This window comes from Pyrgilauda ruficollis, unplaced genomic scaffold, assembly GCF_017590135.1.
Source record: "Pyrgilauda ruficollis isolate IOZ18807 unplaced genomic scaffold, ASM1759013v1 scaffold58, whole genome shotgun sequence".
Taxonomy (NCBI): domain Eukaryota; kingdom Metazoa; phylum Chordata; class Aves; order Passeriformes; family Passeridae; genus Pyrgilauda; species Pyrgilauda ruficollis.
The window spans coordinates 1,271,213-1,299,140 of record NW_024527488.1 but is presented as its reverse complement, the minus strand read 5'-3'; the positions used below and the strand labels follow the sequence as shown (position 1 = coordinate 1,299,140).

At 42.0% G+C, this 27,928-nt stretch overlaps 1 protein-coding gene across 1 annotated transcript in view; it reads right to left on the bottom strand.

Annotated features, from left to right (window-relative positions):
- The window catches only part of SPATA5 (spermatogenesis associated 5), a 161,612-nt gene that overhangs the window by 18,998 nt on the left and 114,686 nt on the right, over positions 1-27,928 (bottom strand). The window contains 1 exon segment of the mRNA XM_041482277.1: positions 13,863-14,027. Coding sequence (XP_041338211.1) covers positions 13,863-14,027 — 165 coding nt within the window.

Genomic DNA, 27,928 nt, shown 5'->3' with positions numbered 1-27,928 from the left:
CTGTAAGCACCTGAGTGAGCCTCTGCTGTCAGAGAAGGGTCCTGCAGGAGGAGGGCCCTGGTGAAGCACCTGGGGAGCAGCTTTCCCGGGAAAGCCGAGCACTCGCTGTCAGGCACCGCCAGCCCCGGTACTGACCCTGCTTTGCAGTCAGGCTGTTCCTGGAACAGCCAGCGATCCATCTCCGCCGGCCTCCTGCGCCAGCTCCACTCCAGCTCGGGAAACATCGGATCTGGAAAACGGTTTAAAACTGCACATTTCCGTTCAAAGGGCCCTCTTGTTGTTCTGCTTGTTTGGGGGCAGGAGCGGGAAGGGTCATTACACGGTGGAAAAGCAAAAAAACACATTTTCATGAGCAATTGCTATATTAATATGTATCACTTTACATACACAGTACATCTACATATGGAACCTATTATTACTGAGGAAATGTTTTTTTAATGAGGAAGACTTAACAATACTTACGAGAGAAAATGTTCAAACCAATGTTAATTTGCAGCAGAAGTAACAAAATATTTCAATAAAAAACAGTAACAAGAACTGGCCTTCCCATCCAGGATCAGCCTGCTTCTATGTTCACACCTTGAGAATAGAATTCTACTTCCACAGCTTTTGCAACCTTTGTAAACCTCCTAAAACTGAAGTCTAAACTCTGACTCAAGGACTTTTAAGAGCAAGACCTGCTTCAGCTCTACACAGAGACAGCTCATTATATTTCTCTTTTCCAGATCCCTGGAAGCATTTTTCCCCCCCTCGACTTCTTTTTACCAAGCCTGTGCCTGCCCTCCTTTCCTAGCCCCCAAACTCATCCAAAATAAAGAAAAAGGGATTTTTAGGTAATACAATCACTTCTGTATAAATGTTGCTAAATATATTCTCAATTGCTGAGCACTGTTTCCTTTCCCTCTCCCTGCATGCTGGGATTAATTAAGCTTTCATTAAATGTTGCATATGAATTAAGAAGAAACAAACAGCAAAAAGCCCCTCACTATTTTCAAAGGAAAAAAGTCTGATGCTAAAAAGTCCTGGCAGGCTAAATACTAGTACAATAAAACTGCTGGATTTCAATTGGTAAAAATAAAGTGACTAAAAGCTCTCTGTTTGAAAAATGACAGACATACAAGAAAGACTGTTCCTGTAGGAAACAGAAAGTTTCTTTCAAGAATCATCTCAAACCCAAGGATGAATTATTAGTACCAACTACAAACCTCAAAATAGACTCTTCCTGTTATCATAATGCAAATATTAATGTGTATTTGCTATTCCTGCTAAATGTTATCAGCGTTGTTCCAACTCACAGGGAACAACCTGTTCCATGCAGATCCTGACTGGGCTAGGACTGGACTTGGTTTATCATTTCAACACCAGGATCATTGTTTTGTTCACCTTGGGAAACCATAGCAGGAGCAATGATCACAAGGGAATACTGCACAGGTCTCTGCACTGGCTCTGCTGGGAAAGCCTGGAGAGCTCCAGGGCTGTCAGAGGAGCAGAGCAGCTCCTGTGGTCCATGGAGTTATCGCTGGTCATGGGTCCCACCACCACGTTAACTGACCCCTTTATTTACTTTATTTAGTTCGCTTTAAGCCCTTTTTTAATAGGCTGAATGACTTCTGCTGTACAGTACAGGTTCAGAATGCCACCAAAACCAGCACCAGCCATTCCCAAGTGGCTTGATGCAACCTCCTGGGAACACCCCTCAGGAAACAGGTCCCAGAACAAATGGGTAGCCACAAAACACACCATCTGTAAAAAAGCCCTACAGGTATTTTGAGTATAGGTCCTCATTTTGAATCTGCGCACAGAAAAAACAGTCCTACTTCGTATATGGCAAGTAGTAAGGTGAATTGTCATTTGTTCTGCCCCTCAGACACCACTGAACACAACACTGAATGTAAAGTCTTATGTAACAACAGATTTCAAATTATAAATGTCACTCAGGCATCATTTCAGGCTTTGAAATACATTTTCCTTATTACCAAATACGATGTGTCAAGTGATTTATCAAATCCATAAGAAAGAAGAAACCAACAAGACAATCCAACAATCCATCCTATCTATCTCCCAGCAAGTCCAGGACTGTCTCCAGTCAAATGTACACTGGAAGAAGAAAGATTTATTACCACAGTTTCCTAATGCTATGTTTTATATTTAGCAAGTGTTCCTATCACGAACATATGGTACTTTCACCCAGCACAACAAGCCCATCTGGATTTCCACCACCTGCCCAATTCAGTGGGTCACTCGTTGCCTGCACATCTTTGATGCTGTGTCTCTGTGGCAAACTTCCAGAGATGAAGCTGCTAATGAAAAAATTTTGACAATAATCTCTTTTCCTGCTCCAAAAACATATAAGATTGGCAGATTTTTTCCTAAAGGTGAGGCTGCTCTTTCATATTCTGACATTAGCATTGAGGACACACTTGGGTTTTTCAAGTGCTGATTAAAAGGAGAGGGAATCCTCTGGCCACTGCTCCTCACAAACACATGCCTCTCATCAGCAATCTGTAAAAAGCAATACTAAAAACAACTGGAAATATTTAGAATGGCTTAACTTGGGACTAAGTGACGCTGAAAACACACCTTCACTTTGATGCCATTAAAATGCAAGAGGTTTTCTTGGATATGGAAAAATCATTTATGAAGGGATCTTAAAGATTGTCTTGTCCTAATGCCCCTGTCATGGGCAGGGACACTTTTTACCAGACCAGGTTGCTCAGAGCCCAATCCAATCTTGCCTTGAACACTTCCAGAGATGGGGCATCCACAACTTCTCTGGGCAACCTGTGCCAGGGCCTCACCACCCTCTTCTTCCAGATGCCCATTCTAAACCTTACAAGTTATTTATGAAATGCTTTGCACATGCAGAATTGAAAGAAGCTGACTGCTTTAATTCACATCTAGTACCCAGGTAATGAAAATACTTTGGTTTGAAATGCCTACAAAAAGTAGTACATCTCCAGGATGAATTTTTGAAAATACATTATCATACATTTAATATTTCCTGAATATTAAGTATAAAAGATAAAAGCTTCTCCATGGCTGCATAAGTAAGAAAGGAGATACACATATATATACACATATTCACATTTACACATTTGTAAAGAAAGGGTAAAACAAGTAGGGCACAAATCTCAGATGAGCAGCATCTGAGTGATAATACTACCAATTAATTTTTAAAAAGTCTCTAACAAAAGTTGAAATCTTTTTCCATCACACAAAAGATACGTTTTGGCTGTATTTATACATCATCCTGAGTAAACTGGCTGAACTGCAAAATCAGAACACTATGTAAGAATAATGAAAGGAATGAAAAATAATTCTGCCCGGGCCTGACATTTATCAATATAAAATAGCTACCTTTGCTATTGTTTGAAGTAAGGGAAGCAATTAAAGTGCACAAAACCATTTTGATACAGCACCCTATTTCCTGCACATGTTGGTAACCCAGGGGCTCCCCCTCCCTCCTTTGGTGCTGCTCATTAACTCTCCACAATAAACACCATCCTCCCATACCACACATTTGAGAGCACTCCGAAACTGGGAGATTGGGCAACAGCACTGCTCTATGCAAAACCAGCCAAGTCCAGTCAGGAAACAGATTAATTTGAAAGCCTTAATTAATGACTGAACGTTTATACAGCCAAGATTTATGAGTTACAAGGAAGTAAGTCCAAAACATAACACTCCCTCCCGCATGCAAGCTCCCTCTTTAATGGTAAACAACTAGCCTAGGGTAAGATACTGTCTCAGTGCTCCAGTTCCCTTTCTTATTTCAACTTCCAAGCACTGACAGAAGACAAATTAATTTCAAACTTCTTTTTAATTTTTTTCCTGCTCCTCTACAAATATTGTTACCAATAAACACGGTTTAATGAAGAAAAGCTATAGATTATTTTAATAAATAAACAAAAATTTTTTTTAAATCTCATGGATGCAAGGATAGTACATAACAAAGAGGAAAAACAGAATCTTTTTTGTATGGGTAAGTTAATGACATTTATTTTCTTGTGAAGAAAATCACAAACAAGAGGAGAAAGGTCTTTATACATATAACCATTTGCAAAAAAATCTCCTAAAATCCACCCAAACCCCAGGTTTTCAGCTTACTTCACAAATGCTTTTGCAAATTTAGTAGCAACAAATGTTAGAAATGAGCGGAAGTTTTCAGTTTTTAACATTTTGACTATATTCCCTATTCCACTTCTGAGAGCTGACATCTCATTATGATGAGCTCTTGCTATTTGAATATTAAAACGAGACTGCCAGCAACACTTCTTTAGAAGTCCTCAGGCCTTAAACTAGAAAAGTCAAAATCAAGAAAAGTTTTGCTCTCTCCTTTTTACAGAAAACTACTGTACTAATTTTCTTGCCTTGCAAATTCTGTTATGCTAACAAAGGAGCACAGTTTGGTTCACTGTCCCTTGGTTTATACGACAGAGAAATACCCAGAAATGACCACAGAAATGGCAAGATCCCATGAAATGAGGAGCTTGTGATGAACTCTCCAGCCATACTTCACCCTCCCTGGCAAGAGGACTCCCTAAAGCCCCTCTCTCCAGATACACAGCCATGACCACCACTTGCACAGGTAACCAGAAATACAAGTGGCACATGGCTTTTGGATTTGGGTAGGTGTTTTCTGCTTGCCTGTGGCAATGATGAACACTCAAGCCCCTGTTCTTGCCTATGAGAAAACCCCCCAACAACCCAGCCTACTGGCTCCTGCTCTTTGGTCCCTCATCCCTGGCTGAACAACAAAATCGATGTGCAGCAAGGGAAATCAGCTGCTTAAGAGACTTAGCAGAAAAAGATCTCCTTATACAGACTCACAAATACAAGCACACAGAGTCTGAGCTATGAGCTGGGTAAAATTTTTTTTAACCCCTCTTCATTGGTTTATCATCCAATGAGAGTTCACTGGGAGCAGTTCTGGAAAAAGATAGAGTTGGTTTGTCCCAGTGAAAAGTGGGCAAGTGGACAAAACAGAGGACAAATTGCTGCTCTCCCCCTCCTTTCCCTCCAACAGTGTGTTTCACTGTGCAATGTTAACGCAATAGTAATTTTCTAATTTTATCACAAATTCACTTTGTTTGCTAGGAAATGAAGTAACAAACACTACATCTGTAAGACACCAATTACTTTCAGAAAATAACTCCCATCCCCAGCTTCCCAAAATAAGAAAATAAACCATCAAACAAAACCCAAAGCAGCTCTTTTAAACTGGACAAAATGCTCTTGGTTCTCCTTCCCTGACAATGGGGATGTCAAGACCAATTAGCACTTGCAGTCATCTTGGGGTTTGCTCTGTTTTCTCCCACTGCAAGTGGTCAGGCCAGATCCGATGGCTCCCTTCTATACATGTAATGCCATGGACAAATTACAGAAGACTAGGACCTGAAAGGCTTTTTTCCTACCCAGCTATCCTTGACATTTTCATTACTCAAAGACAGGAAACAAAAAGCCTAAGCTGAGAACTAGGTGATAGTTTGAAAAAAGTTTAATTAAAAAGTAAAACAGACCACGGAATTGCTTCAAACATAGCTAATAATTTGCTGCAGAGTTGTTATTGTGCTGCTTCCATCGGCCAATAACCTTTTAATCCTTTTGCCAAAGGGAATCCAAAGCTTTTCCATATGTATGTGAGGGTAACCATAAAAGATAACTTGGAAATAAAAACTTCCAACTTCTGCTACGCAAAAATCTGAGCTACAGCAGTGCTTGTGCCCATCAGCTTTCCAGCAGGGCTCTGGAAAACAGAAGTTACATGGCAAGAATTGAAACTGCCCTGTTTGACAATGTAGGTTTGGCTGCAAGATTCCCTGTTCCCACATTCAGCATCAGTGACTATCTTAATTACCAACAACTTCTCAAATGGTTTCAGAATTAACACTAAGAAGTTTAATCTCACCAAAAAGCCACCAGCTCCAACAATGCCATTGCTAAAGTTTGTGGATGAAAAAAGAAAGTGAAACAAAAGCAGACATTTCAACTATTCTATCCGCCAAAAATCTCACTTATATTAAAAAAATTACACATAACAAAAACCTCCTTGGAAGGAATATAGTAGAGTGCATTTTCGAACCCAAATAACTTTATGGGATGACAAGCGCATAAGCCTGTGCCTTATATACATTTTTAGGGACAGGAAGTATCAAAGCAAATCACAGTCAAAAAGTTAAGGAAGAAACCAAAAAACTCTCGCAATTCCAAATGTTTTATCAATAATGATCACCCCCCAGAAAATAAACTCAAAATTCACTTTACACAAGTGAAATTTCCATCATGGGAGAAAGTAATGGAAGGTGAATAGTTGGTGCATGTACTACACAATGGTAGTTTTAATAGTGAGAGCATTTAAGCTTGAAATTAGGTACATTTATTGTTCAAGAAATTCACAGCCTATTGTGATTTGATTTTATTAGATATTATTATTCATTATTAGGTTCCAAATTTTTGCAACAGAAACAATGACTTTTTGCAGATGACTGCCAAAAGCAAACATCCTATTTTCCCTGCACACAAAGATACCAATATATGTTCAAACGTTTTAATTCACACACACAGCCCCAGCTCTCCAATCTTTGCAGTTCAGTGAAGTGTAAACAGTCAGTGTTGCCATTAAAATAACATGTTCTTCATTCACAGCAACAATAGCCAGGTAGATTAACAGGCTTTTACACCTGGGCCCTATTATTCCGCTGCCATTCATTAACATTTCTTCTACCATGACAGCAATTGAACTGGCACAGTCCCAGAAACACACGTAGGTCAGCACAAGGTGTTCCTCTGGATGCTTTCATCTGGTATAAACATCCTGAATTAGCCTTCAGGTACTACATCTAAATATCCCTAGTGCTAATTAAGATCACAATCAGAACCATTTCAGATCTCACTGACCAAGTACAACCCATGGTTTTGGAGGGCTGATTTTATGAATGTTGGAAGGTAATTTCACTGCAGAACTGGGGAAACTTTCTGCAGCTCTCCTGGCCAAGCTGATGCTGGACATCGTGCCTTGGTGCTACCTCCTCGAAATCACAGAATCATGTAACGGCCTGGGCTGAAAGAGATCCTAAATATCACCTCTTTCCAATTCCCCTGTCACTGGCAGGGACACTTTCCACTATCCCAGGTTGCTCAGAGCTCCACCAGCCTGGCCTTGGACACTTCCAGGGATGGGGCAGCCAAGCTTCCTTGGGCAAGCTGTGCCAGGGCCTCACTACACTCAGAAGGAACAATTTATTCATAATAATCTAATCTAAACTTATTTGCTTTCAGTTTGAAGCCAGTCCCCCTTGTCCTGTCACTACAAGCCCTGCAAACAATTCTTCTCCCTTCTTGCATGGTCCCTTCAAGTACTGGAAGGCCACAATTAGGTAATCTGAAAGCTTTCTTTTCTCCAGGCTGAACAATTCCAATTCCCTCAGCTGTTCCTCATAGGAAAGATGCTCCATCCCTCTAATCAACTTGGTGGCCCTCCTCTTAACACAGCATATCCAAGGGAAAAATGAATATACATGTAGAGAAAGAGAAACTGAACACTGAGGACAGACAGTCAGACATTGCATACTATTAAAATTATTCATAACAGGCACTTAAGCAAGTCAGACACTTGCTAATCTTAAGGGCATGAGAAATGGCAATGAATATGTAAGAATTTACTTACTTTATTTACTTTCCCCACCCACCCCAGTTTATTAAAAAAGTGGATACAAATCAATGAAACAAGAAAATTTCAGACATACCTTTTACTACTGTACTAAGACATACTCAGGATTTACAGCAACTTGTGTATGTTGAGAGGATGTGGCCCTGAACTTGTCATATAAGAGCAGAGGACCAGGAATAAGTTTTCTCTGAACTGCAATAATTTTTTGGTGACTTTGTCCAATTTGTATGCCTTGTCTTATACTTTAGGACTAGAGTTGAGACAAACTCCAAGCAGCAAGTTCACTCCTAACCACATACCCTGTGACACATCATAACTTACGAGATCAATTGCCAGCACTACAGGTTTAAATCAGAAAAACAGGTCAGTGTGAGGAAAAACACTTTTTATCTTTTATTTTCCTTTTTTTTTTAACATAAAAGCCAATTCTTCAGCTCTGACATGATATAAGCATTTGTATTACACCAATGAAAGTAGTTTTAAAGGCAGAAATAAGCCAACACTTTCGATTCCTTTCTGATCACTGCAAATGCAATTTTCACTCTGAACTTTACATACCCCCACACTTGTGATCATTGCTACACTGAGAGAGTGTGCTTTAAAATGCTGAAGAACAATCCCCGCTGTCTGATTGAAAAAAATTAAATTAGAAGTTGCTAGAAATAACTCACAGGCAAAAAATAAAACTCAAAGAAAACAATAGCAGTAGGCTAAAGAGACATATTTTTTCCTTCAGGAATGAATTCCCATCTGCTTTTAAAGAGCAACATGTTTTTCCATTGCTGGGAATTGCAGCCAAGCCCAGGACAATAAAGCAGCAAAGCCAGAGGCAAGAGCAGAGGGCAAGTAAAGCTGGCTGACAGAAGCTGGGCCTAGGTCCCTCTTTTATAAGCCTGTGTGACAGTTGCAGCTCAGCAGTGCCCTGCTGCGCTGGCAGCACGCACCCCTCTGCCACCCTCAGCAACTGGGAGCTCCTGGTTACTCTGCCGTGGGTGAGGTTGTGGGAAAATAAAAAGGAGAAGACAGGGAAAGGAGGCAAACAGCACAGCAACACAAAACAACCCTGCAAAAGCAAACACAAGAGTGCTCACTTACAGAACCTGGGTGGACGATACCTTTAAAGTCATTAATGAAGAAAAATGTGTTGAAATCAGCTGTAAAGTTCCTGCATCTGAACTGTTTTGGCATTTAAAGAATCAAAATATCAGCTCTTTGGGCTTTATGGGGGGATAAAAAGAAGCCAGGTTTGAGAAGCAAGCAAAATTTCATACCTCAGCACTGGCTGGGGCTCGTTCAAATTCCACCTGGCTTTTTTCCCCAAGTTCCTGTGAGGATCGCTGTTCTTTGAGTTCCTTAGGAAGCAGTTTCGACTGTGTCCTCCTGAGCTGTTAATGTGTCTGACCTTATCGGAAACACTAATGTCCCCTCAGCCAGATGCATTAAATCTCCCCTGCTTGATTAAACTATTAGCAAATCATTATCTCACTGAAGGAGAAAATGTTCTTTCCCAGAAGAGCTTGCCATGCATACATTTCAGTGCCAATACTCCCCTCTACACCAAACCTTATGTACCCCCAAAATGTGCTGACTGCCAGCCGACTGCCAGCCATGCTCTACACCCTCACTAGGTCAGAGCACACAGCACTTTATCAGGCCTCAGCTGAGACACAACGTGATGAAAATCCACCCACTCTGGGCAACACCTCTGAAAAATGGGCAGCAGGAACCAGATCTTTCTGAAGTGACTGAAAAGAGCAGGAAGAGGCAGAGTAAAGCCCCCAAGTCCTGCTTTCAGCACTGCCACGCCAATACCATTCCCAGACAACCCCAGGTGCTCACACTGCCCTCACTCCCAGTGTGCCCAAGCACATTCCGCACGTAGGAGCCTCCTGCGAGACCAGCAGCAGACAAAATCCCATGGGAAGTCCTGTGTAGTTACTTATTTCCTTTCCAGTGACTCATCTCCTTTATCCCAAACACTAACATTTGGAAAACATTCCCAATGCCAGGTATTTCCTCACCTTCCAGACACCTTAGCACTGATAAATGTGTGTAGGAAGGAGGTGATCCCATGCTATATTGGATGAAGGCTGAGACTTTTCCTCATCCACCCACACAAAAATGTTCACTTTTCAATGAGTGATATAAATTAACAGATCCTCTGCACCAGTCCAAGAGAAACATGAGTGGTTCATCTGAGGCCTTAATCTTGCTACATTTCAATTTGATGGCATTCCTCACCTTGAAAATCACATTTCACTGTAATACTTCAGGCTACTATATAGGATTGAATCCACTGCCCTTAAAAAATGTTAAGCAGAAAGCCTTTTCCTTAAATCTGGAAGATCTTTTCCTTCATGTACAGCTAGATGCAAAGAAGATAACACATCCTTATCTTTTGAATGTCCATTTCTTCCCCTCTATCTAAACCCTCTCTCTCCTTTACTGTAGATGCTCTTTACTAAACAGACAAATCTTCCCCAGTCTCTTAAAAGGGTCTTTTACCCTCCTGTGAACATATGGTGGAACACATCCTCATTCCTTTTATACTTAGTATCTTCCTCTGTATGAAACAGAGGATTTTGGAGAGGTTTGGGTGTTTTTAATTAAAGTTGCTAGTTCAAATATGTCAATATCTGGTAAACAAGAACAAGCATGTTTTGGACTACATATTTTAGGAGTCAAAGACTTGAGTTGATTTCAGCTACTTTGCTGCTGCACAGATCTTTTTGGCATCACATCTGCTCTTATTTGAGCCAGAGCAAACCTTCATCAGCTTGCTTTTCTTCCCTTTCATTTTCTGGGCTCCCATTGAGAGTTATTGCAAAGTGAGAAAGATATTTTTTACATTAACTGTTCCACTTCGATTCAGAACCAGTGAAAGATTTACAGGTTCCAAGATTCCCACTCTGCTCTTGTGTCCTGTAAGCATGGAAACTGATAATACTATAGAAACCATGCCAGCCTTGGCTTTCACCATGACCTGCTTTCCACCAGTTTAAAAGCAGTCAGTCCCCATTATCTTACTTTTATAAGCACACTCATCTGAGGAATATTGTCATCATACCCAGATTATTTAATTTTTTATTACTTCCAACCAACTTTAAACTCAAAACAACTCAACACTTGATTTCAGTTTCTGCCTAAAACCTCCCTCTCTGCCTTTTAAATTGTAACAAAAACTTCATCTGACTGCGGCTCAGACAGTAAAAGAACATCTCTCAATCTGCTGAGTTTGTTTTCCTTTTTATCACCTACTTTCTGAAACAAAATATTTCTCCAGTGGGGAAACACTCGCTTTATCCCTTGCTTGTCTAACCCCAAACTGAAAAATGGAGCACCTAAGTTTGTGGAAAGCGCATCTTTCCTAAGGATAGCTGGCTGTGGCAGCACCATGAAAACAAGCAGTGTGAGCTCTTTGGGTCTCATTTGCTTGTACTTTAAAACATTGCTTTCAAATACTTCTGTGGTCAGATCTAATCATCCCTACTTCAGTGGGAAATGAAACAGATAAAACTTCTCAGCATGAAGTACAACAGTGAAAATGCTCTAGGAAAAGCTGTGATCAAACTGTGAACAAGCTCACAGTGCAGATATTCTAATTATGTAAAACCATTAAAAAATTATCAGTTTTATAAAAGTTGGACCTCCTGCAATTTGGCCCAAAATAAAATGCAGTATCCCTGAAGAGGAGCCCAAGTAGTGCTGCTGAGCACTACTTCAGAAAGGTCTGGAAATGAAGATTGCACTCAAATTCAAGTATTTCCAGAAAGCTGTGGATTTCTTCAGCCTAAAAGTTAACCGTACAGACATTGCTCATCTAATGTCTTTTTTCTTATTAAACTTCACTGACACACAAGAGAAGGAAACTGTAATTCACCCTCATAAATTATCTTCCACCTTCCCTCACATGAAACAGTGGGAAGTAATCACCCCATTTTGCTATCTTGATGTATCTTTAAAGGTAGTCATTAAGAGAAACGTACATCCAGCAGGTGAACAGAGATAACTGGTCATAAGCGATGACAGGCAAAAATACACAAGTATCTGATCTGAAAAGGGGCCAAGTTGGAAGCCAGACGCACACTGAACTATCCACTTTCCTGGCTGTTTATTCAGCTCATGTCAGGATGATTCAACGCATCTTTACACGCAGCTCCCTATTCATACAGCATCTTCTAGTCACAAAACCAGGCATTTTCCATTTCTTTCTCTGAACAAAGGCTAGAACAGTGGAATGGGAACTTGCCATTCAGCAGCGGAAACTATTTGTAAAGCTGGGAAGCTGGAGACACTGGGAAGAAAAGGCTTTAATGAAACTGGCCGCTGTGTGTGCCAACTATCAAGACTTTATATATTCTTCCAAGGAACCCTGACTGAGGCTTTTTCTGTATTTACTCTTTACATCCCAGTTATTACAATACTTCACAAGATGCAAAAGAACAAAATTCATGAGAAATACCACATTGGAAACAGGCAGATTTTTTTTTCCCTGAAACCAGCCTGTAGCTGCACTCAATGACCCATTAACTTATTTTTGGTTCTGCACAAAGCCAGCACCAAGACATTTGTGACTCATTATCAACCAGGCACTGGAATTCACTACTAGCTCTTCAGCTGATCCAGATCCAAAGGAAATCCCCATATGCTTGGAATTTCTAAAATACAAGCACTGCAGTTGTTGCCTGGTAAGGCAACAGTTGCCATATGCAACAGAGGAGATGTTTATATTTATGTTTTTGGAGGCTTGTAACTCAGCCAGAGGTAGATAAATTTTCCCAAGTTGCGTCACTGTCCCCGAAATATAAACATAACACTGTTACAGGTCACTGCTCCAAAACGTGGAAGCAGTAGAGCTGTGACAATCTTCCAGACCAACATTCAAGCATGAAATTCTTTTTATTGTTGCCTTTTTTTTCATTGTGAGAGCCCACATTCTGGGTAGAACGATATGCTATATAAACCAGCTCGGCTCACTACATGGTGTCCAATCATTCATTCACTCATTCACTCATTCATTCATTCCCAGAGCGCAGTCTGCCCTGTGCTGTGGAGGAGGAAAACTCTCGTGGGTTTGGCTTTGGTGTCTACTGTGACACAGCTTCCCAAAATGACCCCACAGCACACACAGCAGTGCCCACACCAGCCAGAAGTTATGAGTAGGCAGCACAGCATTTTCCAGCCCACCAGCATCTAAGTGACAGTTAAATGAGGAAAAGCCTAGCCTGGGAGCACCACCAATCCTTTGAGAAGGGCCTTCAAGCAATCACACAAATCCTCCACAGTCACCCAAGACAAAAGTTTAGCTTATTTTCCTGCCTTTGTAAACAGCACACAGAGAGATGGGGAGCCAAGGCAAGCACACCACATTTTCCACTCTGCTATGGAAAAAGCAGAAGGTGGCCATGTAATTAGATGGTGTGATAATGGAGACACTAGGGCTGGCTACAGCAAGGTGGAAATTCTGGTATTTCATACCTTTCAAGAGCTCAACTTGGCAACCTTATTAACATTCTTTGAATTTTTGAATTAATATAATTACTCTCAATTAATTAAAATGAGGAAAGAGCGAAACATCCTTTCACGAGACACTGACATGAATAACATTCAGGGAGCAGAATGGTGACCACTAATGTACTGATCCTTCTTATAACTGCCAGGCAGCAACACCTGAGAAAGTTTCTCCTTCTGCCCAGGACAGGAAATAATTGTCTGACATCACTGTCAGAAGCTAAGTAATAGCAATGAGCTATAACAATAAGTGCTGCTGTGAAGTCTTGATTATATAGAATAGGAAAATACAAACTTCAAAGAGACTCCTTTCAAATTCTCCTGCATTTCTTACCTCCATCTCTCCTCTCTCCTCCTGAGGCTCTCAGTCACAAGATTCCCAGAGATGTGGGGAAACTGTCTGGGAAGTCTGGAAGAGCTTGCCTCCACCTCCCTCCAATCCTGGCAGCACATCCTTAATGAGGCTGCCTGCAACTGTATGAAGGCTCAACCCAAAAAAGACCCTTCCCCTGGCATCACTCCTCTGATGGGGACCTTGAAGTAAAAAAGTCCCAGACTGCAAAAACACAGGAATATCTGAAATATTCCCTTTCATAATTCCCACCAGCACTCCAAGAAAGCTCAAGTGACATTTGAGTTCAACTTTAAACACCATTTGTGCACTGACTCCAGGAAGTTTTACCTCCGCTCCCGAGTACTTCTGCGTGCGCTCCACGAGCTCGGCCAGGCAGACTTCATTGCTGACTGGCATGGACTGGAAATGAAGCCTGAAGATTTCCTTGCGAGTGGCTGCATCTGGCAGTGGCACGTAGATAATTCTGTCTATTCGCCCCGGCCTCAGCAGGGCCTGCAATGAAAATGTCACAGCAAAAGTTACAGCACATCAAGGAAGTAAAAAAAACACAACTCAAAAACAATACCACCATCACGACAAAATAACCAACAGTTTAATCAAAAGCATGAACCTGCACAAGAAAAGACAGTAAGGCTACTCAGCTTGTGAAATACCAGTTTATGGAAAAAAAGAATCATAAAGGAATCACAGTCATTTTCCCAAAACAATACCTCTAGACTTGTTGCAAGGTGTGCAGGAATGTTAGGACTTGGCAGAAGGACAGGTGGCAATGGACACATCCCAAGTTCAGATCTTCCAACAAGACAACAAGCAGAGAAAATAAGGGTTTTGTTGGAGTGAATCTTACACTGTGGATCCACGTTGCTTTATCTCACAGTATTAGAGCTGCACATGCTTACAAACAAGCAGATTACTCCAACGAGGTTTTTTACGCAAAATAAGGTAACAACAGAGAGAGGCCAGTGATGCACAGTTTCATGCACATGTGTTTGGCCTTGCACTTTGGGTGTTCAGTTTATACTGGGGGTGGGAGGGTGGCAGAGCAAACAGACAGAAAATGTAAGATGGGACAATGCCCACGATGGGCAGCACGGAGGGTTCAGACTGGATGGGAGGAAAAAATTTCTAGAAGAGAAGCACAGCCTCAGGGCAGGTTACTGGGGAGGCTGTGGAAATTCTGCCTTTGGGGGTTTTATGGCTCAGCAGAGGAAGACAAGCTCTCTCTGGTCTGGTCTGGTGAAAGTCCTGAGCAGGAGGGGGATCACTGGGCCTCTGGAAGCTCCCTTCAAACATCTTTCTGGACAGGGTCAAAAAGTAAACTTTATCTATATATAAAACAATTATATCCAATATAGAGGAGAAGCCAAGCTCTTAAATTTATGGGAAGGGAGGAAGCTCATTTCCCTGTTTATAAAAAAAATCTCCAAGATTTTTGAAAACCATCTACAGTAAAAAAAGTAAAAACCCTCGAACCTTTCTTACTTAACATTTGGAAAAAAGAAAAGCAAAATACAATAATCCTATGCACAGCAAATGAGCCTAAATAGTATTTAAACTAATTTTTAGAAACGGAACAATGTTTATAAGATTCAGCATGTAACCTAAATTGTTTTTATGTTATGGTTCTCCCTTGGGTAGACTAGTTTGAGTTCCAGATGACTAGAGATATTGCATGGCTGTCCTGGGCTGTCAGCCAATAAGTCTTTTCCCAGCCTGATCATGTCAGTGAAAGTCATGCTGAAAAAATAGTAGGAAAGAGCTTTCCTTCCTGCACAGCATTGATCAAGTTAACACCCTTCCTAGAGTTTCTTTAAAAAGACTGTTGTGGTGCTTCAGAGTGGAAAAATGTATCCTGAATGTTAAGAGACATCTTGTTATTTTTAAAACAAAACATAAAAATGCTCAGCAGAAAGTGCATGGTCCTGTGGTGCTGCATGGAGCTGTGCAAGGACAGAGCAAGGCTGGGAAGCCCACATGTCCATACCCAGCCCAGCACCCTGTGTCTGCAGCAGCCAATGCTGGATCCCTACAGAAGAGAGCAAGAAATAAGCTGTCCACTGATATTTGCTGAGTAGACTGCTGTTTTCCACGCCGGGTAAACCCACCCAAGAATTCAGCTCACTGACAATGTCTTCATCAGCTGACTGCCAGCCGTCTAAATCGTGTGCGTGTGTGTATGTGTGTGTGTGTATGAGGATGTTGCTATTTTTTGCCAACACACTTGAAAGAGAAATTTGCATGTTTCAAGACTAGGCTTGGAGAGAGTGGAATTACATTGCAATTGTGTTCTGCATGCTCTTAAGGAAATGCCCATAGCTAATTCTATTATTTAGAAGAAACAAGAAATGTTCACAAGAGTACAGTGGTGCCTCTTTCAAAGCAAGACAGGTTTCATCAGGATGCCCAGATAATTAGAACATCTTCTAGAGCCAGCTTAACTTCCCACTGAGGAACGACCAGGGCTATGGTGCAGGTGGGACCGGGAAAATGCTCAGTGCCAATCAGCTGGGAGCAAGCACGCATTGCCTGGCTCTCAGTTCCAAGACACAAAAAGCACAGCTGCAGATTGAACACAGTGAACATACTTTTTCTGGTCAGTGACTAAAATCTGTGTTTCCTTCAGTTTGTCCCCAGTGCTTTGTGTTTTACATATGTTGGTAGTTGAAGGCCCAAGTTTTAAGCATGCTATCATTACTTTTTTGCTACAATCAGGCCCAGGGACCTTATCCAAGGCGACCAGATGTGCTGGGAACTGTACAAAAAAAGCACAAGTCAGTTGCAGCAATGCATGCTGGCTATATCAACACAGACAAAAAGGAGAGAAAATATTCTATAACCTCAGCTTGAGATGAGAGTCAGACTCCCTCCAGCCCCTGCAGACAAAAGCAGATTGAATGGAGAGCTGGTCTCCACCAGCCCTCCCGATGTGATGACCCTGAGAGACCCTGGGCACAGCCAGACTGCTCCAGGCTCTGCTGCCATCACCTTGGCCCCTTGGCAAGCAACCAGTCTCCCCCTCTCCATGCTCCTGAGGAGCTAAAATCAGCACAAGAGGATGAGAAAGAGGCCTGCTTTGACCTGTCCGGTGTTCCTGGAGGAAAAAGGCCTGGTGAGGGGTGGGCTGCAGAGCTGCTCTGCTGCTAGATGCTCAGAACACAACGGCAAGTCAAGGCTTCTCTCATTTGCAGGACATCACACTGCCCTCCCAGGCTTTTCAACTCTGCACTCTTCTCACAGAGATGCTTTTCCTTTCTGGTCAAAATAATTCAGAACCAAGCTGCATGCAGAGGCTGGCAGTAAGGGAACAAGACATACCTCATGATGTCTTTGCTCACTGGAGAGAAGTGAACTCTTTCTGGGTTGCTTAAGGAAGCCTACTGGGGCACATGATATGGGCACCTGCAGCACTTCAAGCCCAAGGCCCAGGTCATGCTAACCAGTAGGGTTGAGTTGGATGGGTGCTGGCACCACATTTCTCCTCAACACCATTTTTTGTACAGACCTAGAAGCTACTGCTTTTCTCAGTGGGACGTTGTGGGATCCAGCCTTCACCATAGGGCTTTGGAGATGGCAGCTCCAAGCACGCCATGACTTTCACAGGCCATTCCAGAAGATGGAGCTTCAATCTTGCAACAAGCACTTGAAAATGGGGAGGAGAGCAATAAGGACAGCCAGGCACCTCTGGGCCAGCTCTACTGTCCTAGGCTGGGTGCAATGGGATTAGGTGGTGACCCACCAGCAAGGCACGAGGATGGCTCCATTCTGTAGAACGGGAGGAGGAGGGATTCAGCAGGAGGATGGACCCAAGCTGTGGAGCAGGAGGAGGAGGGATTCAGCAGGAGCAGGCGGTGGCTCAGCTGAACAGGAGCAGAGGTAGCAGGGGGAGGGTGAAGAGTTGAAGCGGGGCTGCAGGCCTGGGCAGATGCAGCTGCCGGGAGCGAGAGATGAACTGCTCGCGACTGGGAGATGCAAACCCGATTCGGGGCAAGCAGCACACAGGAGGTGGGAAGTTGATGGGGCCAAAATTAATTGATGTGTGCACAGAGCTACATAACTCACTGATGTTGAGATGCGAGGGCTGCATAATTTACTTCAACCAAGAAGGGCACAAAATTAAGCAATTGGGGTTTTGGTAGAAACCAGAATACCTCGAACCTAGAATACTTCATACCACGGAGCAATTCTTCTGCAGGTTCAAGTGATTATTTTTTTGTTGTTACCACAACAGTTCTGAAAGGGCTCTAAGTACTCATGCATTGAAAGGTTATGAGTGGTACACAGACACAATGCTCCTCTGGGGAAGACTAGGAATGTGGGATAATTCTCATGTAATATAGAGTACCATCGACAGCAAAACCACAGTTTTTAAAGGAGAAACTGCTCACCTTTCAGAAAGAAATATTTCATTTTGCTGTAATTAAAATGGAGTATTTTCTCAAAATATATCATTGGAAAAGACAGCTAGGTCAAAAACATGTATTTTGTGTGCAACTATGAAGACAATTATTTCAGGAAAGAAAACATTAATAGGTAAAGCTTGGAAAATATTTGTGGTTCCTGTTAAGAATGGACCAGATTTAACCTTAGGGCTTTGCTAATTTTCCTCCTCTTCTTTCCCCCTTTTTTTTTAAGCATCTACCTTTAGTTAGCTTTGTCAAAGGTTACTTGGCCATTTTAAAAATCACACTGTCACAGAATGCAGAACTACAACAATGGCAGAGGCATAACTAACTGAGCTCTCTATGGGACGGGAAAAAATATTATTTTCCTACTGATAGGAATCTAGCAGTCATGCTGAATTCATCAAAAGCATTCTTAATCTTATAACAAAAACTCACACATGAACTGTGCGAGAGAGTAACCTAACTTTAGCAAAAATAAATACAACTTGAAAACTCCCAAGCAGTAAGTGGGATATTGAGGCAAGAGAAAGCAAATCAGTTCAGGAGGTAGAGAAGCTCATTTAGAGAATCAGTGTTACTGCATATTCTCTGCTGCAATTAATCTCCACAAGTAGGAACAAAGTTTTATACTAAATTTGTTTCCTTTCAAGCAAATACATTGCTTTTAATGCAAAACCTAAAAAATGCAACTAAAAGTTTAATTTTGCCTCTGGAGTCTGTTGGGATTAGATCACTGATGAAAATGAGAGAATTGGGAATAGTTTCTTTGTAACTCAATCCTTCCAATTTAGATTAACAACTGCTATTTATGAACTGTGGTAGGGGCTCCTACTTACATGGACTCCTCAATACAAGAGATGCTCTATATCTTGTAACCTCATTGGGTAATTGGGCAGGTTTTTTTCCTTTCATCATTACAGTATTTGAACATTTTTAAGTCATTTTAAAGAAACAGAATCATAGAATGGCCTGGATTGGAAGGGACCTTAAAGATCATCCAGTTCTGCCATAGGCAAGGACACCTTCCACTAGACCAGATAGCTCCAAGTCCCATCCAGGCTGGCTTGGAACACATCCAGGGATGGGGAATCCACAGCTTCTCTAGAAAGCCTGTGCCAGGGCCTCACCACCCCATCACAGCCTTCCTGCAGCCTGTGTAAGCAGTAGCTGTTTGTGAGATGTTTTCCATGGTTTTGCCCACATGTCAGGACAGATGCATTGCAAGTGTGGGAAGTGTTAAGGCCTTCTTGTGCCATCATTTCCCTCTGCCAGGAGTGAAGGCAGCTCCCATCAAGGTGCTTCCCCTACGCTTTTGAGGCTCACCTTAGTGCCTGATGTTTTCATTCTCATTCTGTGCCAGAGCAGGTCATGCTCCCAGCCCAACAGATCAGGAAGCGCCTGGCATTTTAGGATCTTTGAAAGTTTCAAGTACAGGAATATTTGAGAGATTACTGGAGGCTTTTTTGCAACCCTGGCTTAATTACCAAAATTAACAGAAGGTGCTGAGGGGAAAAGACATACGGGAGTATTACCATTAAGGACTTAAAAACCATAGTCCAGTGGAGATTAATTTTATTCTCCCACAAAGTTTTTACTCCCGCTCCATCTGGCATGAGCTGCTTCAGGAGGCAACCCCAAATTCCTCTGTTCCAGGTGTCACACTTATTCACTGTGTCACAAAGCTGGAGTCTTGTAATTACAGGCTCCCGAGTCAAGTGATACTGCTTTGTTCCTGCCAAGAGCCCCTTTCCTCACACACTCTTCCACCTCCCCACCTTCTTCCTTCCGTGCCAACGTCTGTCACCACCGTCAGTACATGCCAACATCTCTAACCAGTTCCCCTCTTTGATGACTTTTTTTGCTGGTCACCACCCTTGTACATCTCCCAAGATCTGTGCAGATTACTCTCTGCTGTCATTACACAACATCTACTACTCCTCTCAGGGTGGAGCACTTTGGTTCCATAACCTACAGTGCATCCACTACTTCATAAAATGCATTTTTTAACAGAATTTTACCAAATATTATTAGAAACCAGCTCCTAGAAAATGCTGCGGTTCCCTATGCGAAGGCTTCGCTTTCCACACAGATTTATAAAAGCCAGGCTGTGCAGCCTTTCCATAGTGTCAGTCTTGCTCAAGACCTGGAGCGTTGTGCAAGCTGACAAGAAAGGACATGATAGTTTGACAGCAGGTGTTCAGCAGGAACACGCTACCGAGCAGCAGCCGCGCGGCAGGAACCCTCTGCTCAGGCATCCAGCAGGAGCACGAATTAAAGGCAGAGAGCAAACGTATGCTTTGATACCCTGGCAAACAGCAAACCAACTCCAACTGGGAGACAGCTGAGGCGATCCCAGTCCAAAGCAAGATGAAGAGATACAGAGAGTGAACAGTCTCCAAAATAAGAACATGATCTGTCCCTCAGATGCCCCTGCTTGTGTAGCAGCTACTCCCTCTGCCTATCCTCCAGGTACGCATCTTCAGTTAATCTTTTCCCTTCAACTACTAATTCATACCTGTTTCCAGTTTGTCACATCAACAGAGGGAAACTTCTCCTTGCAATTCCAAGTGTCCTCTGGAACTGCTCTTTACTGGCTACCCACACGAATGGACACCTTCAGCGAGCACCACAGATCACTCTCTTAGCTATTACAGCAAAACAGTTTACCCTACAGTGTGCAGGAAAACAGCAAAATCATCCTTCCGTACAAAATGAAACCTCGGAAAAGAACTTGAATCAATTGAAAACACTGTCATCATCTGCTGGAACAACATGCCCTGCTTCTGCATGTTTCACAGCACTGAGTAATTTCTAAGGGTGGTGATTTAAAACAGATACCAGTGTAACTTCAATAACTACAAAGAGGCAGTGCTTTAAATGCTTCAAGAAAGCAAAAATTTCCAGAGTTGATGTGAAAGCACATCAAACCTCAAAAACCTCTAAGAGTTGGCTTTCCAAACCTGCAGAAAGCTGGATGCCACAAAATATTCTCATCTTTTTAATCAGACTAACAGCAGTGCCCTGACCACTGCACATCACCATCCTGCCACTGGAATTTGATTGATACAGCCAATTCACATGGAATCATGGAGAAAGGAGACTTGAGGAGACTTGTTCTGCTGCAATGAGACCGTGCAAACACAACTGTGAGGAACAATGTGCTCCTTGGCCCATGCAGACAATACCAAGGCACGTTTTTATGTAGTTTTGTTCAGATAGGATTAAAATATCTCAAGAAACCGAGTTTCAACCATTTCTCTTGGCAGAAACATCTGCAGGCAGATACTCCACAGCTGCAGAACCCGTATCTCCATCTGATATTTCAAACAGTTAAATTGGCCAGTTGGCACAAATCACTGCAGTGCTCATTGGGAGCCAAGCTTTGCCCGGGCCTCCATCTATAAAAGTCTAAACCTGTCAGAAACACGGCCTTTTTTCAATGCAGTAAAAGCAGTGCAAACCCAAGCAACCATGCTGATACAAATCCACAGAAACACCACAGAAATTCAGCTCCAAATGATGTGAGTTCAAACCCACTGAGGCACTGCCAGGGAATCAAGCTCTCGATCCCCCCTGCTTTGTCAACATGGCCTCAGAAAAGCAAGATACTCTTCACAATCTGCCTGTACCTTCAGGTCACTCAGCCACATGTTTTAAAGCCACAAACTTCCTTTGCAAAGGGGTGTCAGACACAAGGTTTTGTCCTCTCCCCATGTCCAGTCTGAGCACAATAGCACAGAGGATGTCCCAATTTCCAGCTGTTTTCCTGCAATTTCAGCAAGGAGCAGGAGCGATCTAGTCCTTTGACACTTTCTGGTTCTCACAGTGAGGTTTTAATGTGGAGAAGACACTGGAAGGTGCCCACTCCATGCAGCCTTTTCTCCCCCATTTCTAATAAAATGACTTGTAGTAAAGTTAAAATTATGTGAAGGGGGAAAAAAAATCTATCATCAGCTAATAAACGACATAACACACCCTCTTCACTGTATGTTTACATAAGAGAGTCCTCCATGCTCCTGTCTAAGAGGTGCAAAACCTCAGGAATGTCAGCTCTTTTCTTTCTTTCCCTTCCTTTTTTTTTTTTTTCTGGTGGGGGGTGGGGGTGAGTGGGGGTTTAATGAAAGAACCCCTTTAGAAAAAGATAACAATTACATGTAATGGAACCTGGAACCAGACTCTTTTGGCAATTAATCACCCAGGAGCCGTTGCAATCCTGCAGGCTGTTTCTGACAGATTTTGAGAGCTTTACAGGAATCACTGGGATAAGATGTGCCTGGGCTGGCTTCTGACAGGGACCAATCATGTACAAAGTGTATTGTTGGTTTTGAGTTTTGCACTTTTTTAAATTTGTATATTCATACACACACACACAAATATATATGTGTATATATATATATATCTCTCTCTACACACATACACACAGATGTGTGCACCCATATCTGCATTTCCACAGGAGTCTTTCTTTACATACATGGAACAACTGCAGAACTCATTTGTTGGCCCAGAGGCAAAATAAGGAAAAAAAAAAGAAAATAAAGAAAAAAAGCCTTTTCTTCCTCTCAGCAAAGTAGAGCTATCCATCACTTAACAGAGATACTTCCTGTTTTCAAGCAGTTGGGAAGGCATGACTTCCAACCCAAATACTTGGCTTGGCAAACCATTCCTGTGTTGACAGATGCTTTTATAACCACTTCATTCCACCTGAAGTTTCAGTATAAAAGGAGGTGGTTTTCATTGCTGGGCTTCTTTTTTTTTTTTTTTTTTTTTTTTTTTTTTTTTTTTTCTGAGGGGAGAGAAAGGGAAAGCAGAAAGGAGAGGAAAGAGAAGGAAAAGGAAGGAAAATACCACAATTATAACAGCTGGATGACAGAGGTTAGCATAGCTCTGACAGATGTTACCATGTAACCTCAAAATGACATGTTAGAGAAAAAACAAACCACCGAACCTGTTCCTTGTAGGAAAGAGAATTTTGAACTCCTGCCAAAACAGCACAATTCTCCTCAGAAGATTTTGAACACTGCAACAATGATCTACCACATAATACATTATTTTCCATACATAAGCTTTACCTTTATATTACCAGTGCTCTGACTGATTAAATTACCAGCATGGAATGAGATGTTTTTCTGAGATACAACTTAGCCTCAAATGACAAAAACTAACAGCACGTCAGCTCCATCAGGACCTGCCTTGCAAAAGCTTTTCATCTCCTACTTTCTGTTTTCCTAGGATTCATCCACAGGACATGCTCTGAACACTTCTTGAGGCCACATACTTCAGTGCATGACAAGAAGAAGTTAAACTGTGCTGCAGACAAGAAGATGTATTTCTAAAAGCTGCACGATTCATTTTATATAACCTTTTGTCATACCAGTTTCTGTATTCCTTACACCTGGTTACTTCAGTGACTACCCTACCACAAAATTCTTCATGATTTTTCCTGGCTTGTGACCAAACTTTACAGACCTGTCTGACAAACTACAGATAGACAAACTACAGATAAACAATGTGCAAAAGAAATATTCCCAGAACAAACCAGATATGTGAAAGCAGCGGCTTCTAAAGAAAGAAATCAGCAGAGAGGTAGGCAACATCAAGGAAACAATTCAGAAACAGTTTCAAAAGGAAATCAATGACTTTCCGTCATTACTGCCAGCACTGCGGCTGAAAAAAAATAAATTTCTGGTTTTCATTATTTGAAAGATCTTATTTTACTACTGTGGTTCTGGAAGACCATTTAAAGCAATAAAGTAGATACCAGTCACAATAACTGTAAGCCAAAGGAAAAGTCATTCAACTCAGACAGAGAATAAAGCCACTATACAAAAAATATCACCCACCTGTACTTGAACACCAAGGTGATTACGCGTTTTACAAACCCATCTTGAGGCCTATATTCCAAACAAACAGGGAGTGAAAAAAACAAACCCTGGTTTAAACCCCTCTCTTTGGGAGACACAGCCCTCCGGCCCTTTCACAGCTAACATATACTGGGGACAATGCAGGTGCCAAACCCATTTGAGACTGACTAAGACCAAACTTGGGAACACCTGGCAGCCTTGGGGAGAGATCCAAGGGGTCTTTCTCCCTGCCAAGGGCATAGCTGGTGGCCAGGCATGAGCCTGCTGAGTAGAACAAACAGCACAGGATGCCTCTGTTCACAGGATGCCAACTATGCTTTTGATAAGGGAACAACCAGAAGACGCGCATGGGTTTTAATTTTCTACCTGTTAGTGGAAGAATTGCAGAATGGTTGAGTCGGAAAGGACCTTAAATCTCATCTCATTTCATCTCCTCTGCTATGGGTACACGCCTGAACACCAATGAAGACCTCTTCTTCTTTCAAAAGGTGCATTCTTAACCCATGTTTAAGTTATAAACTGAGCAGAAAAAGAAAAACAGGTGGGTAAGAAGCCTCTAACCAGCACCTGCAAAGTGATGCTCATACAGTGAAGCACTATTTGGCATAGAACATCTAGCAGCAGACATGCAGCATGAGTCTTTAAGCAGTTAAAGAACTTTCTCAGGTCCAGATGAGCAAAAAGTCTTTGGGAATAGCCAAATGAGGTCACTGAGGCTGCTGTTGGTACCACAGAGCAGGTGACATGGTTCCAATGACACAGAAAGAGTGGGTAACACTGAAGAATTGCACTGCTGACTCCAGAATCCCAGATAGCTGCATGCCAGGATATTAATGCAGTCAAGACACGGCTAATTAGGAACAGCAGTGCACTGGCTGGGTCAGAAGCCAAGACACTCTGCCTGGAGAAAAGGCCCCACAGACATGCCTCCTCTTATTAGTGCAAGCAGACAATCACTGACTTCCTCCACCCGGATGCAGGAAGACAACCTGGTGGTTTTCTCCCTCATACCGGCAGAAACCACTTTGTGTGTTGATCTTGGAGTCTTGTGGGTGGTGCAGAGTTTACATAAATTACAGAGCTCACTGCAGCTGCCAGTTGCAAGCGACAGAGCTGCAACTCTGGGGTTAAAATACATCCTTTCAGCTCATCAGGATGCAGCGGTGCTGATAAAAGTCCTGAAATCATTCTGCAGGTCTGCCAAGTGTTTATAGCCCCCAGCAGACACGAAATATTAGAGGAAAACATTTGGTGCCACTGAACTCACATTTTTTCCCTACACTGCCAAGAGTTCCATCAAACAAATGCGGGACCCTGCTGATTGTTGTCCATCTGGCTTTCTCCTTGACTGTCCCCCACTTTGTGAAGCCACCTGTGATGTTTCTGGCTCTAAGTACTTTCCAACAGAGGAATTATTTTGGTCAGTCCCTTTTACATGTTCTACAGTCAGCCTGAAGGCATTCCTGCCATGGCAGACAGTCTGGCATCAGATCTGGCTTCATTCTTACCACATATCCTAGATATTTCCATCTTCATTTCTGGATAATTTAGGCGATTAAGTCTTGTTCAACTCCCCGACGAATCTCAGTATTTGTTATAAATTCATTCCATTTAATACCTACTATTTCCCCAAGGCATTTAATTTCAAAAGCTTTTAGACGTCTGTCTGTACCTTTGGTGGATTTCCAGCTTTCACATCCAACTGTTAAGGTGGAAACAGAATTTCAGTGGAAGACTCCTACATCAGTTTTAGTTTGTGGATTATCAACACCTACATCTTCTTCATGCTGGTCAAATACAGCTGCTGCCTCATTGATGCATTGCACAATCTCCTTCTAGACATCCCTTCCATCCCCATCTTACTGTCATGCAAAGTAAGGATGCCTGCCTTGTATCTTGCTTATTTTTGCATCACATTATCAGGGCTGAAAATTACTGTGGTTCTCATTAAGTCTATTTGATTTTTAACTCACCTTCTCTTTCTTCTTTTCTTTCCCCTCCTTTCTTTTGCCCGTGTCTGCTGGAAAACAACCCAGCTGTGGTTTTTGTTAAGTAACATAATGTGTGTTCTACCTAGGTTACCTTTTTATCTCCTACTTTTTCCCATTTAAATGAACAGTGGCTCCAAACAGCAGGGGTGAAAGATTGCACCTCTACTTGTCTGTATGAATGAATATTCATCCAGTCAAGCTGTACTTCAGCCAGCAAAGCTGCACCTTGACCTAAAGCCTCAATGAACTTCTCTTAACATACCCTGTCATTTCAAGATGCTACAGTACCAGTCCTGATGGACAGATTCAAATACCTCTAAAATGATGAGTACAACCTAGATTTTAAAACACTAGGGAAGGTGTTACAAAGAAGGGTTTAGTTGAGTTATGCTCATGATTAAATTTGGTCAGCATATGACCTTCTGTTCTACTGAACTTCAACTCATTCCTTTATCCTTGCTGAAACACTACAGGAGAAGACTTTTTCTAGCAACAAAAAAAAAAGCACAGAATCATAATAATTACTACAGCAGGCCATCTTTAATTTCTGTTCTTCTTTTTTGTTGATTTTTTTTCTCCTTAATTACACTTTCTTAACACCTAAAAATTCATTTACCTTTACTTTTTTTTTCTTGTCATTTTCTGGATCTGTATTCATTTACAGCTCTGCCTTTGTGTTGCTTCTCCCTCTCTGCTGTGAGCTTTATGATAGTCTACTTACAGCTTATTTCTTTGCCAAGATTTAGAGATCATTGCTCTACTCAGCTGTTTAATATTATCATTGCTTATTTCCTTCTCTTCTTGTTGAAAATATTTAGTTTATTTCCTGAGGAAGTCTCCTGAGGTGTAAGCTATGCTGGTAAAGTGCTTTCCTATCACCTTTTTAACACTTGTTCATGCTCCTTTGATACAGTCAGCAACGTATCTCATTTCAGACTGCATTTACTTGCAGTATAACTCACAAAAATTGGGGTTTCTCCCTGAAAGGGTCTGTTTGAACAGTTAATTTGCATAATTTCAACAACTTTGACATATATAAACCGACTATGATTTATTAGCCCGTGGCTGTCTAGAAAGCTGCATTCATGTGCCAGCTATGAAGCTGTCAGGCAGAAAGGCCCAAAAGAAGCCACGCTGAGCTCCTGAGGTGAATCTTTTCCTTCAGCTAAGCTTTCTTGTCAAGTGTTGAGGGAGGTTTACTCCCCTTCAGTTTACAGGTGTCCAAATAGGTGTGAGCTTCCTAAGTGAACAAGCCTCTTCCCTCCTCATGGAATGCAGATTTTGGAAACCATAAGCAATTTCAAAGCACAAAGAAGCTCTTGCCATAACCCGAGCTGTACATTTTGTCAGCTAATAGAGGAAACAGCTTGTTACATTCCCATCCTGTTGCCAGTGTCACAGAATCCCCCTCTTCAGCACCTGGGAACTGCAATGTATTAGATAAAAACCTCCATTGCCCCATGATTTAAAAGAAACGGTAGGTTTTCCCTACCGAATTCCAGTGGTAAGTTATTGCAACGTGGAAACAGGAAATATCTTCAGTGTTCACGCTAAGGTCTTCCCGGAATTTAGCAGTGTTTGATCCTGAAAGCTTAAGTGACTTGCCAGGGAGTCACTTTGAACCACCAGCTTTATCTTGGGCTCTAATCACTGTTCAGAGGAAGACTCAAACCGTAGTCAATTTAACATAACTATCTGATTACTCCTCCCGACTACCATTTAAGACAGACAATAGCCCAGTTCAGGATGCAGCTCAGGAATGGCGTGCCCAGAACCTGATGTTGCCCAAGGGCGATGTGGCTCTTAAGGAGACACCTACCTCGATTTTCTATTGATCTGGAGCTTCCCTAAGCATTTGCAAATTGCAGGAACCGCACTGAGACATTTAAAATTTAAATTACTCTAACTTCACAGGGCCATCAGTATTCAAAGCTGCCCTCTAACCAAGAGGAAATACAAATTGCCCTTTGAATAGAGACAACTCTTGGGCTCTAGAGTTAGGATTTATCAAAGGAATTGAAGGGAAAAAAATCCTACTTCACATAGCTACATTTCTAACACAAGACCTTCACAACTACCGACATTTCCTCCCACATATTATTTAGCTTTCAAAATTATATTCATTCTTCAAGTTTCTG